This window comes from Dermochelys coriacea, chromosome 1, assembly GCF_009764565.3.
Source record: "Dermochelys coriacea isolate rDerCor1 chromosome 1, rDerCor1.pri.v4, whole genome shotgun sequence".
Classification (NCBI taxonomy): domain Eukaryota; kingdom Metazoa; phylum Chordata; order Testudines; family Dermochelyidae; genus Dermochelys; species Dermochelys coriacea.
Genome location: NC_050068.2, coordinates 187693935 through 187711597, shown reverse-complemented (window position 1 = coordinate 187711597; position 17663 = coordinate 187693935). Strand labels below are relative to the sequence as shown.

The 17663-nt window shown below is 38.8% G+C and overlaps 1 protein-coding gene across 2 annotated transcripts in view; it reads left to right on the top strand.

The window, feature by feature from the left end:
- Positions 1–17663, top strand: part of CRYBG3 (crystallin beta-gamma domain containing 3) — a 137954-nt gene that overhangs the window by 24110 nt on the left and 96181 nt on the right. For both annotated transcript variants that reach the window (XR_006279675.1, XM_038388740.2), the window contains exon 2: positions 6145–6223. Coding sequence is in view for 1 of the 2 variants with exons in the window: in XM_038388740.2 (XP_038244668.1) it covers positions 6145–6223 (79 nt within the window). In the remaining variant the exon portion in view is untranslated. The remainder of the gene's footprint in view (positions 1–6144; positions 6224–17663) is intronic.

Here is a 17663-nt window from a genome sequence, read left to right as displayed (position 1 = left end):
CGCGTTTTGACCCTGGGCTCTTATTTCCTGTTCTAACCACTAGGCACAACCGCCTACATCCCAGTCCCTGACAAGAAAGGATGGTAACACAAATGCCTTAGTTTAATAGCAGCTCTGTATACCATCAGCAAGGCCTAAAATAGAATCTGTGGGCTTACTGGCAACTAGTGAGATCACCCAGGTCCTTCAATACTAAAATCCTGACCTTTATAGTCACAGTCCAGAATTGCAGGGAAGACCAGTTAGAAAGCCATCCCAATAGCCTACTGCATCATTGGTGAGGGGCTTGACTCACTATGGAGGGGCCTATCTTAAAAAGAGAGGGATGGAAGTTCCTGAGATAGTAATAGCCATCCTACTAATATGGCAATATGAGTGTCTGGGTTGTGAGAGCAACCCATAGGTAAGTTCTGAACTTCTCATCAGCAATGGCCTATTCCCTGAATTTCTTGGGTAAACTACACACACACCACACACACACACACAGAGTCTTCAGAACATGTTTTGTACATTCCGGGGTACTACTGCAACTTTATTTGAGTTGTGCACAAACCAACTATTGTCATTCAAACAATTTGGTCACAGCTGGGAGAGAGTCCACAACAAAATGTGCAGAGTTAAGTATCCTGTTGGCCAATTTCATGTTTGGTAGACATCAAGAATGTCTGTCGTCTTTTTTTAATTATATCTGTTGGCAAAATATTCATGTTTCCATTCTCATTTTATTGCTCATATTGTTACTTAAAAATCAATAAGTTCCAGGCAGCCACAAACACATTAACCAGCATGTGTGTGTATATAATATGGGTGGGAAGGATTAGTGCAGGCAGAGAGGGGGTGGGTTTTTAAAGTGCCAAGAGATTGGTATAAAGAGGAAAGATGGGAAAAACAGACATGTAACACTATACAAAAATGCTTTGAGTGGCCTTTGAACACTTAATTGTTTATAATTGGGTCTATTCTGGGTTTTTTTTTTTTGATCGAGAAGGTTGGAAAATACCTCTCAAATTATGCAATCCAGTTTGCTCATTTATGTGGGATAATGATAAAGGAAGAACCTGCATGTGTTTGTTCAAAACCAGGTTAGATAAGTGCATTTTATCTGGTTCTAGGTTGTACAGGGTTTTTATTTCTATACCAGTAACACTATATATAGGATAAACATTCCTCTGTCTCTCCAGTAATAATGTTCTCTATCCTTCTTTGTGCCAAGTACATTGATTAAAAAATGCTGCATATGATTCAGACACCACCTGTCCCAATATTCCAGATAAGTCAAAGCTGATCTTTCAACAGCAGTGGAACAGAAGGCATGAGAAAATTATATAAACAAATACTTTCAGCAAAATATACACAATAGAGTGCTGTAATGGAAGTTTACTGTTGATTATCTAAGTAGCAAGGGTGGTGGTGCTCAGGATACGTATACAGTAGCAAAACAAAAGAACAGCCGGGCAAAGTGTGGAGAAGGCAAACTCTTTGCCTCGTTTTAGCTGATGTTTAGTTCCTCTATTTCAGGAGCACCATATATTCAAAAAAAAAAAAAAAAAGAAAAAGAAAAAAGGTGAAGTCTAGTGAAAATAATAGAAAGGCAGTGGTGTAATTGTTTATGTACATGACTCATGAACCCTGGCTCTGGTTCAGGATCCTTGGATGGACCTTGGGGATACAAAGGTGGCCCCCTTAATCCTGGGACTGCACTGTACTGGGCCTTTCACCAAGTACAAGTGAGAGTATATTCAGAGCTGTTCTAATTTGCTCTGGTTGCCCATGACCTTATAGAGCTCTATGGCAGCTGTGTGTCATCTCGCTGTAGTGATGCCTCGGACGTGACATGCGCCCTGTGACTAAGTGGGAATTGTTTTTAATCTTTATATGAATCCTAAGAGTGCCTCAGTTTCCCTCTGTATGTGGCATTATTAACCAAGTGGGTGCACAAGGGTTAACACTGCTCTAGGAACAGTGCAGGGTGTGTGTGTGTGTGTGTGTGTGATCGATCTTGCTGTCCCGGGTGGGGTGAGGAGGGAAATGAACAGGATCGTTAAAGAACTGACTGAAACTGGCTCAAATTAACAGAAGATCCAGCAAGACAAAGAAATGCTCCAAGCACCAAAGAGTCAACACATACCAGCAGAAAACCGTGGCAGGTGGGACTTGTCAACTGAGCTGGAGAAAACAAAGGAGGGGTTTTTTGGGGAGGGACTCTGGAGCCTGGCCCATATTGGTGGGGGAGAGAGCCAGAGATGGAGTGCAGCACAGCTTGGCTGGCCCATCAGGGCACTGGTTTGACCAGGGTGGATTATGGCTTAATGTCTGCCTTTCTGTGTTAGCCTAAGGACTGTAAAATTTTGTATGCCAGGTGACTAATAAATTGTTACCTTGTTTTGCAAAGGCTGCCTGTGTCCCTGTGAATACTCACTGAGAGCATTGCACCCTGAGGGGATACAGTGCAAGCCTCCCTCTGTAGTTTGGCTTGGCTGGATTTGCTGCAGGGAGCCATGGAGAGACAGGGACTGTTGGTACTGACCACTCAGTCTTGGAGGCCACGGGCCTGCACCTGTGGAACTCTGAGAGTCCTTGGGGCCTAGCACACTAAAGGGATCACTCCCAGGAGACTGGTGACAGGCTGGGGCCTGGACCAGACCCAGTGACTCCATGACACCTTCTATGCTAGTCACAGGCATGGGTGGTAACTTAGTAACTATAATGATGATGATTCTGTGCCTCCAGAGAACGATCACTTCAGTGAAGAGAGATCATCAGATCAGCCAAACCAACTTTAGGGCAAGCTTGCACCTGTGGAATGGTGCAAAGCTAGTTTTAATGTACTAAATGGTATCTGCTAACATTGTATGGGTGCACCATTTAAACCTGCTGATACCTTTTATGTACCCTGAGACATTGTCCTGTAGCCACTTGAGTTTTTAGAACTGTGTTTTGGCAAGCTTGTCTGTTAACTCCAGGCAGATTGTTTGAATCTGTTTAATAGACAGTCCTGTCACTGATTCTCTAAAAACAACATAAAGTAGCCTGTGAACCAGGTCTGATTAAAAAGACAAAGTTTCATGGGATCAATTCTCCTTGTCTATTTAGTGGAAGTGTTGAAACCTCTGAGTGTTCACTGTGAGCTGATGCAGCAAAGCACTTCAAACGTGTGTACTCCCATTTGACTTCAATGGGAACACTCCTGTGCTTAAAGATACGCACATATTGAAGTGCTTTGATGGACTGGGGCCAGAGGGCTCAGAGCCTTGCAGGCTTGATCTTTATATGAACAAAATATCCAAGAAAAGAACTAGGTATGGGTATGGGTGCAACAACAACTGTATTGAGAGAAACTTTCAGTGAAGGGATGTAGTGAGACTGTGAAAGAGAGACTAGAAGAAGAGCTCTGTGTAAGCTTGAAAGCTTGTCTCTCTCACCAACAGAACTTGGTCCAATAAAAGATATTACCTCACCCACCTTGTCTCTCTACTATCCTGGGACCCACGTGACTACAACAGCATATGTGGAAAAAATGTAGAACATTGTGAATTTACTCTTCCCTAATGCCCTTGGTGAACCCTTTTCCCCCACCCCCACCCATCAGTCATCTGTTCTCACTTTGTAGCTAGGATAGGATAGTAGAATGGTGAATTGTATCACATTATTAAGTGTTCATTATTTTTTACAAAATACCTTACAAAATATTCACTGCTATTAAGTATTATAAAAAACCTAGAATACATTGGGTCAGAATTACATTTGTCCATGCTATCAGTGTAAAGCAATTATAATGTTGCTTTAAAAACTGAATTTGGTAACTTCCTGAGACTTGGGGCATCTTCATTACATAAGAACGGCCATACTGGGTCAGTGCAAGGTCCATCTAGCCCAGTATCCTGTCTTCTCACAGTGTTAAATGCCAGGTGCCCCAGAGGGAATGAACAGAACAGGTAATCAAGTGATCCATGCCTTGTTGCCCATTCCCAGCTTCTGGCAAAACATATGTACATATAAATTGCCTGGGATTATGTCATTATAAACTTCATACTTACTTTTATTCTTCATATCCCTTGAATGTATGCTCTTGTATGTAAATATGTACAGTAAAAGCTTTGTTATCTGATGTGTTGGGGAAATGGGGTGTGCCGGTAAGTCAAAAATTCCAGTTAACTAAGAGAGAGGGAGTTTGGGTGCAGAAGGGGCTGGGGATTGTGGTGCGACGTGTGGGTTCTGGGAGGCAGTTTGGGTGCAGGAGGGGTTTCGTGGCACCAGATCTGGGCGGCGCTCACCTCAGGCAGCTCCCCTCAAGCAGCGATATGTCCTTGCCGCTCCTAGGCGGAGACACGCCCAGGCAGCTTTGTGCGCTGCCTCCGCCTGCAGGTGCCAGCCCCACAGCTCCCATTGGCTGTGGTTCCCAGCCAATGGGAACTGTAGAGCCAATGCGCGGGGCAGGATGGGGGCAGTGCACGGAGCTCCTGTCACTATTCCTCCATGTCACCATTTCCAGGGAGCCACTCAGAGCCAGGTAGGGAGCCTGTAAGCCCCGCACCAACCAGACCCTATTAAAGATCAGATGCCAGTTTATAGAGCTTTCAGGTTGGTAAAGTGCTGGATAACACAGCTTTTACTGTAGCTGTGTGGAGGGGTTGTTCTATTGCAACAGGAGGATGGGAGTGGAACGGTTACATTAGTTCACCTATGTTTTGAACACAGTCGAGAAAGTACAACTAATGCTTAATACCTATTTTTCTGCTTGGAAAATAGGATGTTCCAGTATTTTCAGATGTTTCAATTGCATAACATTCAATGATGATAAAAACACTGAATTCAAGTTCTCTCTTTTGGTAATATAAGAATGCTAATCTAGGTCATCAAGACTCTGCTCAGCAATAGGTGGACTATTCTCTATCCTAAATATAATATTTGGCACCAGCGGGGACACACTTATTGTTCTCTGCTTTGGAAGGCAGTCTCCACTTTTAAGGGAAAACAAAACAATCCAAGAGCCACATTTTCTGCGGAGAGAGCTTTTGTATTTAAGTTTTTTATTTATTTATTTGCAGTGTGACTCATCTAGTATGTACCAAGGGCTCTGTAAAAACAATGTTGTTTACTTACTAAAGCAGAAGGTTTAGAATGTTGAAACACATGGAAGATTTTTTGTAAAAGACTAATTTAATAAGGCAATTTTCAGGTTCAGTTTTGGAGGGTGGGGGAATGTTTTTGTTTTGTTTTTTGATGTGGCTAGAAAGTAAAGCTGTGTTTTTTCCTTTGTTTATTTTAAGACATTTGCCTCCGAACTAAATAGAAGTTAACTCTTGATTCACTGCACGTATTGCAGGATTCTACGGTAACCTGTCCAAGCGAGGCTGGTGCTAGAACAAAATTAATCTGCAAAAAGAAAAGGAGTACTTGTGGCACCTTAGAGACTAACAAATTTATTAGAGCATAAGCTTTCGTGAGCTACAGCTCACTTCACGAAAGCTTATGCTCTAATAAATTTGTTAGTCTCTAAGGTGCCACAAGTACTCCTTTTCTTTTTGCGAATACAGACTAACACGGCTGCTACTCTGAAACCTAAAATTAATCTGGTATCTGTCAGTATTATACTTTAAAGATGTTGGCTTTTGTCTGTAAAAAAGCAACCAAAAATGCTAAAAGTTTTAGAAAACATGGTTTATGAAGGAGAGGGTAAAGGGTAGATGAAAAAATGATGATGGGGTAGCATTCTAATGGACTATGAATACATGTCATAAGAAAAAGACACTCAAATTTGGCCAAGTTATAAGCTTCTTTCTAGAAAAAAATCTCAGTTTGGATATGCTTAGAGATTTGTTAGTTTGGCAGCTGAAGTCTTTGAAGATTCCATCTGCACTGAGCATGCTCTGTTTCCTCATAGCTCCAGTGTGCCAGCCATAATGTACATGCACCATCCCCATAAAGCAACTGAGCATGCTCTGCCCAGTGCTGCAGGCAGGATTTTGTATTTTTTTAAGAGTAAATATGTGCAACGTGCTCTTTTTTTTAACCAAAAACAAACAACCAAACAAAAAACCTTTCACCTTTGCTTTTAAATTGCATGATGCTGTGCCTCTTGTGTTTAAGTAACTCTGCCTAATGCAGGTCTTTAAAATAGTTAAGTGTATTTTTGTTTTTCAGCTTTGCAAGTAAGGAAAATGAATCTGTCAGTGTGAAAAGTGATAAAAAGGAAAGAATGCTTCTTCCTGAGCTGTTAAAGGTATGATTTTTATTTATTCATTTTCACTGAGCCAGTGTTTACTGCTTGCCTTTCTCCTTCCCCCTTTTTAAGTAGTATTATTAGTACTGTTATTATTTAATATTTTTATGGTGGTGGTGCCTAGAGGCCACAGTAAGGAATTGAGTCTCCACCGTGCTAGGCTCTGATACACAGAACAGGACAGTGTCTGCTTCAAGCCCCTGATAGAAAGTTCACTTGGTCGTGCCTCAGTGAAAGGGGCTGGACTTGACGATTTCTTGAGGTCCCTTCCATCCCAACATTTTCAATAATTCTGAAGTCCCTACCCTTGCTTACAATCAAAATAAATGCAAATTTAATGCTAATGAAACATGCAGGATTCACAGTCCTGGAGAAGAAAGTTATAATTTTATCCAAGGAACAGGAATTTTGCCAAGTGCCTCCCTAATGATTCTTCCATATGAACTAGAAGTGCCAGTCTTCCCTATGCAGTGATGGCATCATTTTAAAACAAACAACCCTTGAGGGGCTTCAAATCACACAAGTTACCAACCAAAACAACTATATGATCTTTCTGTTGTAATCCTTGTCTTCCTCTTCTCCCTCATTACCAATGTTAAATTTAAGAATGGCCATACTGGGTCAGACCAGTGGTCCATCTAGCCCAGTATCCTGTCTTTTGACAGTGGCCAACATCTCATGCTTCAGAGAGAATGAACAGGACAGTTATTTAGTGAGTCATCCCCTGCAGCATCTCAGAGGTGTAAGGTCATGGGGTTATGTCCCTGACCACCTTGGCTAATAGACATTGATGCACATATCCTCCATAAACTTATCTAATTCTTTTTTGAACTCATTTATAGTTTGGGACTTCTCAACATCCCCTAGCAGTGAGTTCCACAGGTTGACTGTGTGTTGTGTGAAGAAGTACTTCCTTTTGTTTTCTTAAACCTGCTGACTATTAATTTCATTGGGTGACCCTGGGTCCTGTGTTATGTGAAGGGATAAATGACATTTCCTTATTCACTTTATCCACAACATGCATGATTTTATAGATCTCTATCATATCTTCCCTTAGTCATCTCTATTCCAAGCTGAACATAGAATCCTAGAATATCAGGGTTGGAAGGGACCTCAGGAGGTTATCTAGTCCAACCCCCTGCACAAAGCAGGACCAATCCCCAATTTTTTCCCCAGATCCCTAAATGGCCCCCTCAAGGATTGAACTCACAACCCTGGGTTTAGTAGGCCAATGATCAAACCACTGAGCTATCCCTCCCCCCAAACAATCCCAGTCTTTTTAATCTCTCCTCATATGGAAGCTGTTCCATACCCCTAATAGTTTTTGTTGCCCTTCTCTGTACATTTTCTGATTCTAATATATCTTTCTTGATATGAGGTAATCCTTCATCTTACTGTGTCTTAATTTATGCCCCAATCCTGCAAAAGGACCTTTAGTCTCATGTGATCAGGACCTTCTGTTGTAAGAGGTTTGGGGCAGGAACGCTGTTTTGCCTGCAGAGTGCCATTCATGTTTATTTCACAGTATATATAATTACATACAGTGCTGCTACTCTCTGTGCAACTTTTCTCAAGATTGCCTCTGCCCCTGCGTACCTCAGCCCTGATCAAGTGGGATGACTTTTAGGGGTAAGAAGGCAGTTCATTCTCTAGTCACATCCATTCAATTTTTGGTGTGTCTGCTCAGACAGTTCATGAGAGTACAAGTTAGTGCAAACTATGGTGTGGACACCTGTCATTTCAGGTAGGCCACTGCACAGAAGATGACTTTCAGATGCTACTGACTTGCACTGCATTTATTATTGCTGAGTGTTGAAAATAGACAGAGAAAGAAATGGACCTTTCTCAAAAGACTTACAATCTATGTCTGACCTACAATACAGACACAAAACATGCTAGTGAACCAGGTGAGATACAGTCTCAAAACAGTGGCTTTTTTTCTTTTTTTTTCTTTAAAAAACATACACACACAATATCTTTCTACAGTGGATTATTGGTGAAAAGCTTTACATAAGAAGTTGGTTTGAGGAAGGATTTGAATGAAAAGAGAGCATTTGGTGTGTCTGAATAGAACTATTAGAAGTATAAGGGGCATATAAGATGAAATATGAAAATGAGATGGTTTCTAAGGAAAAGAATGAGCAGGATGTGTGGGTGGAGCAAAGGGACCATCAGTCGTTTGAACCAGCGACCTAGTGGTTTCTTGTTTTTACTGATGATTGTGTTATCCTGGTTTAAAACAGATCAAAAAACCCCAGCAAACCTCATTTGTTTTTTACTTTGCAAAGAATAATACTAATTCAGTAATTATCATTTTGGTTACAAGTCTATTGTAATTTACAGTAAGTAATGAAATTCTCTATGCAGAGTCTGCCTCATCCATCTTTTCTGCGATGTTATACTAAAGATTGGTGTGAAAGAAAATTCTGTGAGAGGGTTCTGGCTGCAAGGAATCTAAACGTAAATACTCTCCATGTTGGTAGAGTTCCTTGTTTAATAATTTCACAATTTGTGGTTTTATAATGTGCATTACATTTCCTGTGCTAATTCATTGTGCCTGTGTCTGAGAGTTGGCTTTGTAAAGAAGGAGCAGTGTTCATATTGTCAGAATGCTGGCCATTTGCTGGATATCTCAAGGATGTCTGTGAAGTTACAGTTAAACTGCTCTTCCTCAGTGCCCTTATGTGACTTACCTGGTGGGTCCTTAGAGCATCCCTGGATGTTTCTTTCTAGACTGTGGCTCAAAATAATGGTTAGTGTATTTTAGAAGTGTGTGGTATACAATGCCAAATAAACTATTTTCTAAATATGCAATTTACTAAAATTACAGATAATTGGATAATGTTGAGATGGAGGGGAAAAAAGATTTAATTTCGCTTAAGGTTTAAAGTTAATTGAAACAGGGCCTCATTGTACCGTATTTGATGTCAACCAAGTTGAGCTGTCTTGTGTAAAGATCCTTAATAGATAAAGTATTACTACCCAATTCAAAGAAATTGTTGAGAGACTCAATGGTTCAGCAATTTGAGTCATGGATAATGGTTGGTGTTGGAAGACACAGTCCAGTTTTATTGGATTAGATCACTAGATATATTTTTTTAATTCTTCGGAATAGTCCTTTTTACAGTTGCCCTTTCACAAATAATTGAGATTTCTAGGTTATGTGCATACACCTATGCACATTTGGGTGGAGCGTGGCCCATCGAACTAACAGTGGATATGGAGTCTGTGACTTGTTCAGATCCAGTTGAGGTTAGTTGTGGATAACACTCACTCCCATCTGATGACTATTTATTAGCCTGTATAAAATCAGTTGGTCATCTGTCACATTCCTGGTGGACACATATCCATGTGATGGTGTTTTTGAACACTTATTAATGGTCTCAACAGAGAAGACAAGGATAGAATAGCTTGGAGATTAGAAGTCCCTTTCCCTCCAAAGTAGAGGTCATTCCTACAAATCAGAGTTGATAAACTGGCTGAAGTGAGGTGAAAAATGTGTACAGCTGCTGTACTTTTGTGGCTGTATTGAGGTTTTCAGTTCCCAGTGCTGTTAATTCTGCATTTTTCACACATACTAAATGTTTTTCCAACTTTGATGAAAGCCCAAAGGGGGAAGTGTATGTAATACATTAATGTGGCCACCTTCTGAAATTCTAAAATCATTCTTTTAGCTATTTACTTGGGAAAGTATGTTAGTAAGCCTTTATTTGATCAATATCCAGGAATGTTTTTGAAATTTTATTTGTTATATGCATTGACTTCACCCTTTAATTCACTACCAGAAGGTACAATGCTAATTGACATTACTTATTTGCTGATTGTGTTTCACTTCCGTTCTATGAGCCAGGGCTGTAAACATGGTTCTTTCTCAATAAATGTTCCATTTAGAAAGGCAGCTTTTCAATGCCATTATTATTAATAAACATATAGCTCCATAGGGTGTATATAGTGCTTGAGCATTTTTAGTCTCTGCATTGCAGGAGTACAAAATCCGTGTCCCAAACCTATTAATTTTTTTTTGTTATTATTTATTACTTCTTAAAATGGGCCACTTCTTCTTTTTTTCTTTTAATTTCTGTTCCAGGAAAAAAAAAAATTTTTTTTGTTTCATCTTAAAATGTGCGTGGGATTTTTTTTTTGACAGTTTTTGTATAAACCTCTTAAAACAATATTTATAGTTGAAATGCAGATCTACTTACCTTCAGCTCTACTACCAGCTGCTCCACGGATACCTGTACTGTGATGAGCTCTAGGCCTGAAAATGACTTGGTGGTTGAGTTTTGATGGAGAAATTGCAATGTGCACTTTTAGAAAGGTCTGTATCCCTCCTTTTAAACATTAAATATTGTATCATTTAAAGGTAACATAAATATGGCCTTATTTGTGCTCTTGCCATAAGGCTAGAACTCAGTGTCAAGGAGCATGACCGTACAGCTTTTAATGGCTTAATTAACGTATGTTATGAAGACAGCTGTACATTTTTGTTGCCTTCACAGATTATCTGCACCTAATGGGCCTGAATCTCATCTCATTTTCACCTGTGTAAATTCCACCCCTGTAAAATGTGTCACATCAAAATTGGGACCAATATCTTCGCAAGCTTACTAAATGCTTTTTTAAAGTAAAGTTCTAATTTGTGTTGGCTTTGAATGTGTTAACACAAAGTAACATTTCTCACCTGGAGTGTGGACTCTTGCTGCTTGTTTATGGGACTTAATTAGTGAAGTTGGAGAGATGAACTACTTTATTTTTGGGAGAACAGGGGGCTGGAGCAGTACTGCCAAATGTGAATGTTCAAAAATCATGAGGCTGCCTTAAAAATCTTGAGATTTTTAAAAAATATGTGGCAGGCTTTTATTTTCTTCTAGCTTTGAGCTTTTAGGGTTCACATTTTCAATCTTTTCTCTTCAGCCATGAGGTCTAGAAACATGTTTTTGTTTTTTGTTTTTTTTTTAAGATGAGATTAAAAGGTCTCACATTATCACGTGATTCCAGAAGCTAGGACTTTAAAATAAATGTCAAATTATGAGATTTGCAGTAAAATCATGAGGTGGCAACATTGCAGCTATTCAGGAGGATAGGATAGACTATTCAGGAGGATCATTCCTAAAATCTCTAATTCTGTAATGGTGACATTCACCCAGATTCAGAGGGTATGTCTGATGAGGCCCTTCAGAAAGAAGAAGCTTGGGCCACAAGCTCCCTCACCAGAGGTGGCATGAGGGACATTGGGCAGAACTTTGAACAAGTTGGTACCAGAAGACACAATAACTGCACTTATGTAGTCTGCTGGTAGGATTTGTATGTGGGTGAACATCATACCTTCCCACCCCACTTATTATATGCAGCCTGATTGCTCAGTCTTTGTACAAGGAAAAGATGAATTTCACTCTTACTGAATAATTATTTTTAAAAAGTCAAAGGAAGCATCAGTTATATGGTAATGAGCTACCAAAAATGCACCTCAAAACACATTCATTAAAAAAAGAAACAGAACAATTATATCGACAGGATTTAGAGACGAAAGAGAATAAGCGAGACAATTAATTCATGTCTTTCTAGTTACTACAGTAGATCCATCTCTAAAGAAGAGAAGAGTACTAACTCTAGATTTTCAATCAGAGAGATTTACTGTAGCACCAGGCAAAAATCAGGAACAAGAAACTTGAAATAACCATCCAAATATCAATGGAACTTTATTTTAAAACTTCAGTTTGTCTTTCTAGGAGCTGTTATTGCTTTCAGGTTTTCCCTTAAAGGTGACTTATAAAGAATGTTGTGTTTTATATGGGGCCTTTTTTGCTGTGTCTTTATTTAAGAAAACAAAAAAAAAATTTTCCTTGCTTGTTTTCTGACCTCAATAACATTGTCTGGTCTTCCTCAATTTTGATAGGATATCTTCTGAATGTGTTAGCAACTTCTTATTGTGAACTTGTAGCACCCTAATTGAAAGGGCAAGGAGGGTGAATCTTTATTACAGACCATTTTGTGTCCAGAATCTTGACTAGCCTTAAAATCAAGTACTTGTTAAAAGCAAATGGAAAAATTAAACTGACTAAAAATCTCTTCCCATTGCTGAACTTTCATTTTAACTAAAGCAATGTCATCATTTCATTAGTTTTCTGGGCCTCAGAGTCTTCCTGGGAAAACAAGGCGAGAATTGTTAACATAATAAACAGAAAAAAGTTTTTGTTTTTTAGCTATTTTTAAACATCAAGCCTTATTAAGTAGTCTTTATGTAGAATAAAAAGACCTACAAGGTGCATGAGCCAGTTATTTTCTTTCACAAAATATCTTTACAAAGTTAATTTCACTCTTAAGATACTGGATTCTCATTCTTTGGTTAGCTTTTAATGCATTTTTTTTCTGTAGTGTGTTTTGATTATCTTATGTTTTTAATAGTGAGCTGTAGCTCAAGAAAGCTTATGCTCAAATAAATTTGTTAGTCTCCAAGGTCTCACAAGTACCCTTCTCCTTTTCTCCTTTTCCTTTTCCTTTTTTCCTTTTCCTTTTCCTTTTTGTGAATTATTTTAAAGTAACTATAGAATAATAGATTTTAGGGCTGGTAGAGACTTCTTGTTTTATTATCTCCTCTAGCCTCTTTTTAACCCTCATCACCAAAAAACTACTCCTAAATGCTAAATCCATCTTTGTCTTGAATATAATTAGTGAAGTGCAGCACTTCCTTAGTTAATACTGTACTTATTTATTGTCTAATTGCCTTTATTGTTGGGGAAAAATTAAAACAGAATACCCCAAAAATATTTCTAATCTTATGCCTTTCCTCGTCTCATAATTCCACCTCCTCCTCTTTTGTCCTGGAAATAGAGACGCAGTAGTTAATTACGTCAGTCTCTCAAGGATACCTAATTTTTTCTTTCACACTGTATGGAAAACAGAAGTCTGCTTCATATGTGAGATCCATGTGTTGCAATGTAGCCCACATAGTGCAAAGCAAATGGAAGACAGTATCAAAAGGGGCAAGACTTTTTCTTCACTGAGAGAAAATATGCTGACGGTAGTTTTGCCATAGCTATTCTCTGTGGGAATATATAGGTCTGCCAACTATTTCTTGGTGAATTTTGTTTAATGTACAGTGTTTGAACAACTGCAGCACATAAAATTAAGCTAAAATTCGGATACTCAAAAAACTTGTAAAATAAAGTGAAATTTGTTAAAGCCTTAACCCTGATCTTTCTCTCTAGGCATGGCTTCTCACAAGGTCACACGGGTTGGGGCAATAGTCTGTAATCATGCTACTTTGTAGATTCATGGTGCCTTTCATACAAGAATCTCAAAACACTTTACTTACACTCATGAATAAAGTTGTAGAGCAATGCTGTGAGGCAGGTAAGAATGCTGTGCATTTCACATAGGTAAACTGAGACACTGCAAGGTTAAGTGACTTATCCAAGGTAATGAGATGAGTTGGTGAGAACCCAGAGTCTTGACTCCCAGTCCTCTCCTCTTACCATTAAATCACACTGTATCTCAACCACAAAATGATACATTTTAAGCAGGGTTGTCATTTAATCACAGTTAATTTATGCGATTAACTCAAAATTAATTGCAATTAAAAAGTTAATCTCGATTAATTGGAGTTTTAATTCCACTGGTAAACAATAGAATACCAATTGAAATTTATTAAATATTTTGGATATTTTTCTACATTTTCAAATATATTAATTTCAGTATACAAAGTAGAGAGGGCTCACTTTATCATGTTTTTTATTACAAATATTTTCACTGTAAAAATGGCAAACAAAATAAATAGTATTTTTCAGTTCACCTCATACAAGTACTGTAGTGAAATCTCTTTATGGTGAAAGTGCAACATACAAATGTAGATTTTTTTTTTTGTTACATAACTGCTCTCAAAACCAAAAAAAAAAGTAAAACTTTAGAGCCTACAAGTCCACTCAGTCCTACTTCTTTTTCAGCCAATTGCGAAGACAAACAAGTTTGTTTACGTTTACGGGAGATAATAGAAGCACGCTTCTTGTTTACAATATCACCTGAAAGTGAGAACAGGCATTCACATGGCACTGTTATAGCCAGCATTGCAAGATATTTACATACCAGATATGCTAAACATTTGTATGTTCCTTCATGCTTTGCCCACCATTCCAGAGGACATGCTTCCATGCTGATGATGCTCATTAAAAAAAAATAATGCATTAATTAAATATGTGCCTGAACTCCTTGGAGGAGAATTGTATGTCTCCTACTCTGTTTTACCCGCATTCTGCCATAAATTTCATGTTATAGCAGTCTTGGATGATGAACCAGCACATTTTCTTCATTTTAAGAACACTTTCACATTACATTTGACAAAATGCAAAGAAGATACCAATTTGAGATTTCTAAAGACAGCTACAGCACTTGACCCAAGGTTTAAGAATCTGACATGCCTTCCAAAATCTGAGAGGGATGAGGTGTAGACCTTTCAGAAGTCTTAAAAGAGCAACACTCCGATGCGGAAACTACAGAACCCAAACCTCTAAAAAAGAAAATCGGCCTTCTGCTGGTGGCATCCGACTCAGATGATGAAAATGAACATGCGTCAGTCCACACTGCTTTGGACGGTTATCGAGCAGAACCGTTATCAGCATGGACGCACGTCCCCTGGAATGGTGGTTGAAGCATGAAGGGCCATATGAATCTTTAGTGCATCTGGCACGTAAATATCTTGCGATGCCCGCTACAACAGTGCCATGCAAATGCCTGTTCTCGCTTTCAGGTGATATTGTAAACAAGAAGTGGGCAGCATTATCTCCCGCAAATATAAACACACTTGTTTGTCTGAGTGATTGATTGGCTGAACAAGAAGTAGGACTGAGTAGGCTTGTAGACTCTAAAGTTTTACATTGTTTTATTTTTGAATGCAGTTATTTTTTGTACATAATTCTACATTTGTAAGTTCAACTTTCATGATAAAAAGATTGCATTGCAGTACTTGTATTATATTGTTTTATACAGTGCCCATATTTGTAATAAAAATAAATATAAAGGGAGCACTGTGCATTTTGTATTCTGTGTTGTAATTGAAATCAATATATTTGAAAAAGAAAACATCCAAAGCTATTTAAATAAATGGTATTCTATTATTGTTTAACAGTGCGATTAATTTTTTTAATAGCTTGCCAGCCCTAATTTTAAGTGATAATTTGCTGATGCATAATGGTAATAAAATTTAAAATGCATGAATATCCTTGCAAGGTGTGCACCCTCCACAAAGTCCAGTGTAATAAAACAAATAGTTAACAATGGATTGTCATGGTGCTGTCTAGAATTTATGCTTCATAATCAGTGCTCATTTAGGGAGGGAGTTAGTCTGAAGTGTCTCACTGTTATGGCTGGAAGCTATGTCTTTTGTTCATGGAAATCAGTGTTTTAATGTTCAATATTTTAATTTCATTCACTTGTTGGGATAATAGAAGAGATTGTACTCTTGGCAGATTGACACATACCCTGCTAAATTAGCGCCTCTGGCAACTTGAACTGCTGCTCACTCAGTTACTGAGAGAAATCAGCAATCGATGGTCACAAATAGCTGCTCTTTATATTTAATAAGTAAACCCTTTGGCCAAACAGACTGTCTTTAGGGTATTACTGTATCCTTGGGACTTGATCCAGCACATCAGTGGGACTATTATGGTAGCAGTGAACACTGTGTCCAATTGTGTGTGTTGGATCAGCCCCTTAGCCATTAATGATATGTCCTTAATCTTGGTTTGAGTCAAGTTATTTGTCTTGCATTATATTATTGGATTACCATTCCCCACTAGCTGGGTTGCAAATGAAATGAGATTAGAGGTAGGGGGAATGGAAAATGAAGAAAATCTTTTGGGGGCAGTGCTGCCTATATTGTGCTATCAAAGAGATGGGCAGTTGTGTGTGAGGGTTCCAGCAACAACAAAGGATTATTAGATGTAAAGACAGTGGAGTCTCGCCTCATTAATTTGGATATCCCAGTGCCACGATATATAAATTTAAAAGACAGAACAGGAGCGGTGTTGCTTGAACAATGCCTAGCACAGTGGGATCGTGATCTAGATTGGAAGCTCTAGGGGCTACCGTATTGCAAAAGATAAAGAAAATAATTAACAAAAATATCTTCTTAGAGCACAAACAAATGTGAGGCAAGGGGGAGAATATATGAAGGAGAGGATTGATACATTTGTGTGTTAGGAAATGATAGCTTTGCATAGCTTCTGTTATCAGACTTAATATGCGCATTAAAATAATACACGTTGACTTGCTGCAATTTAAATGTTTCTCAGGAGTTTTGCTGTATCAGCATAGGTTGCTGATAGCATTGCCTGCCTGCAACACTCCTTATCGTTAAAGACTTAGAAGCCTACTTTCATATGGAACCCCCAATTACCCTGAATTGTGTAAATGATTCAGTGTTTATGCAAGCAGGGACTACCAAACAGCTTTTCATTGGGACATGAATCATGATTAAAACTAAGGGGCACAATCTTACAGGCTTTCTGTGCACAGAGCTGCCACAGTAGGAGCTTCGTGTTTGGAGAGAATGCAGGACTGGACTCCTGGTCCCCAGAAGTGCAAGTTTAATTCACTAACTAACCCACTGTGGTGTCTGGCTCCTGAAAACATATCTTCCTCTTTAAAATAAATGTTTTTACAAAAATTGAAAGTAGAGGAAATCGGTTGTGAATTAATAAATGTTGTCAATTAGTAAGTAAACAAGCAAAAAAATTCTTACCTAAAGTACTTAGTCCCTGCTAGATGGGAATTTAGTAATGTGCTCTCCCTTGGGCTTCATCTCCATGCTACTTGTAAACTTCGACTAGTGCAGAATATGGCAGTCTGCTTGGAAGTGCCATGTGCAGAGATAACTTCACTGCCTCATTCAGAGAGCTACGCTGCTTTCTAATTCACTTCCAGGGACACTTCTAGTGGAGTTGACCTGTACACCAATAAATGGCTAAAATAGACACCATCACATCCCCTTGTGATACTTCAGCAGTTGATCAGAAAAAAGGTCTGGGAAGCAGGTGGGATTCAGGAAGGGGCCTTCAGTTGTGCTGCTTGTATTTCCCCCTTCTTGATCTGAGAGAGGCAGAGCTGTGTAAGAGCACATTGCAAGGCCTTTCTTTTACCAGGCTTTTGTGAAAGGGTTGATCTTAGTGATTTTGAAAGGGTGTATGTAGGCCTAAAGGGGTGACCAATGAATATTGGAGGTGGGGGGGTATTGATTTGTGGATGGATGGGTAACTGATGAGCTCATGGTGATGTGCGTGCCATAAAAACCTGAATACAACAGAAAACCTTGCTTACAGATGGTCCTTGCTGGTTAACTGAGCAAGGAATATAGTTCATTTTACATGATTTATAATTGTTGTTCTGCATGTGCCTAGATCAGTGGTTTGGTACACTAAAAAAAAGTTTAAATAATTATGTGTAATTT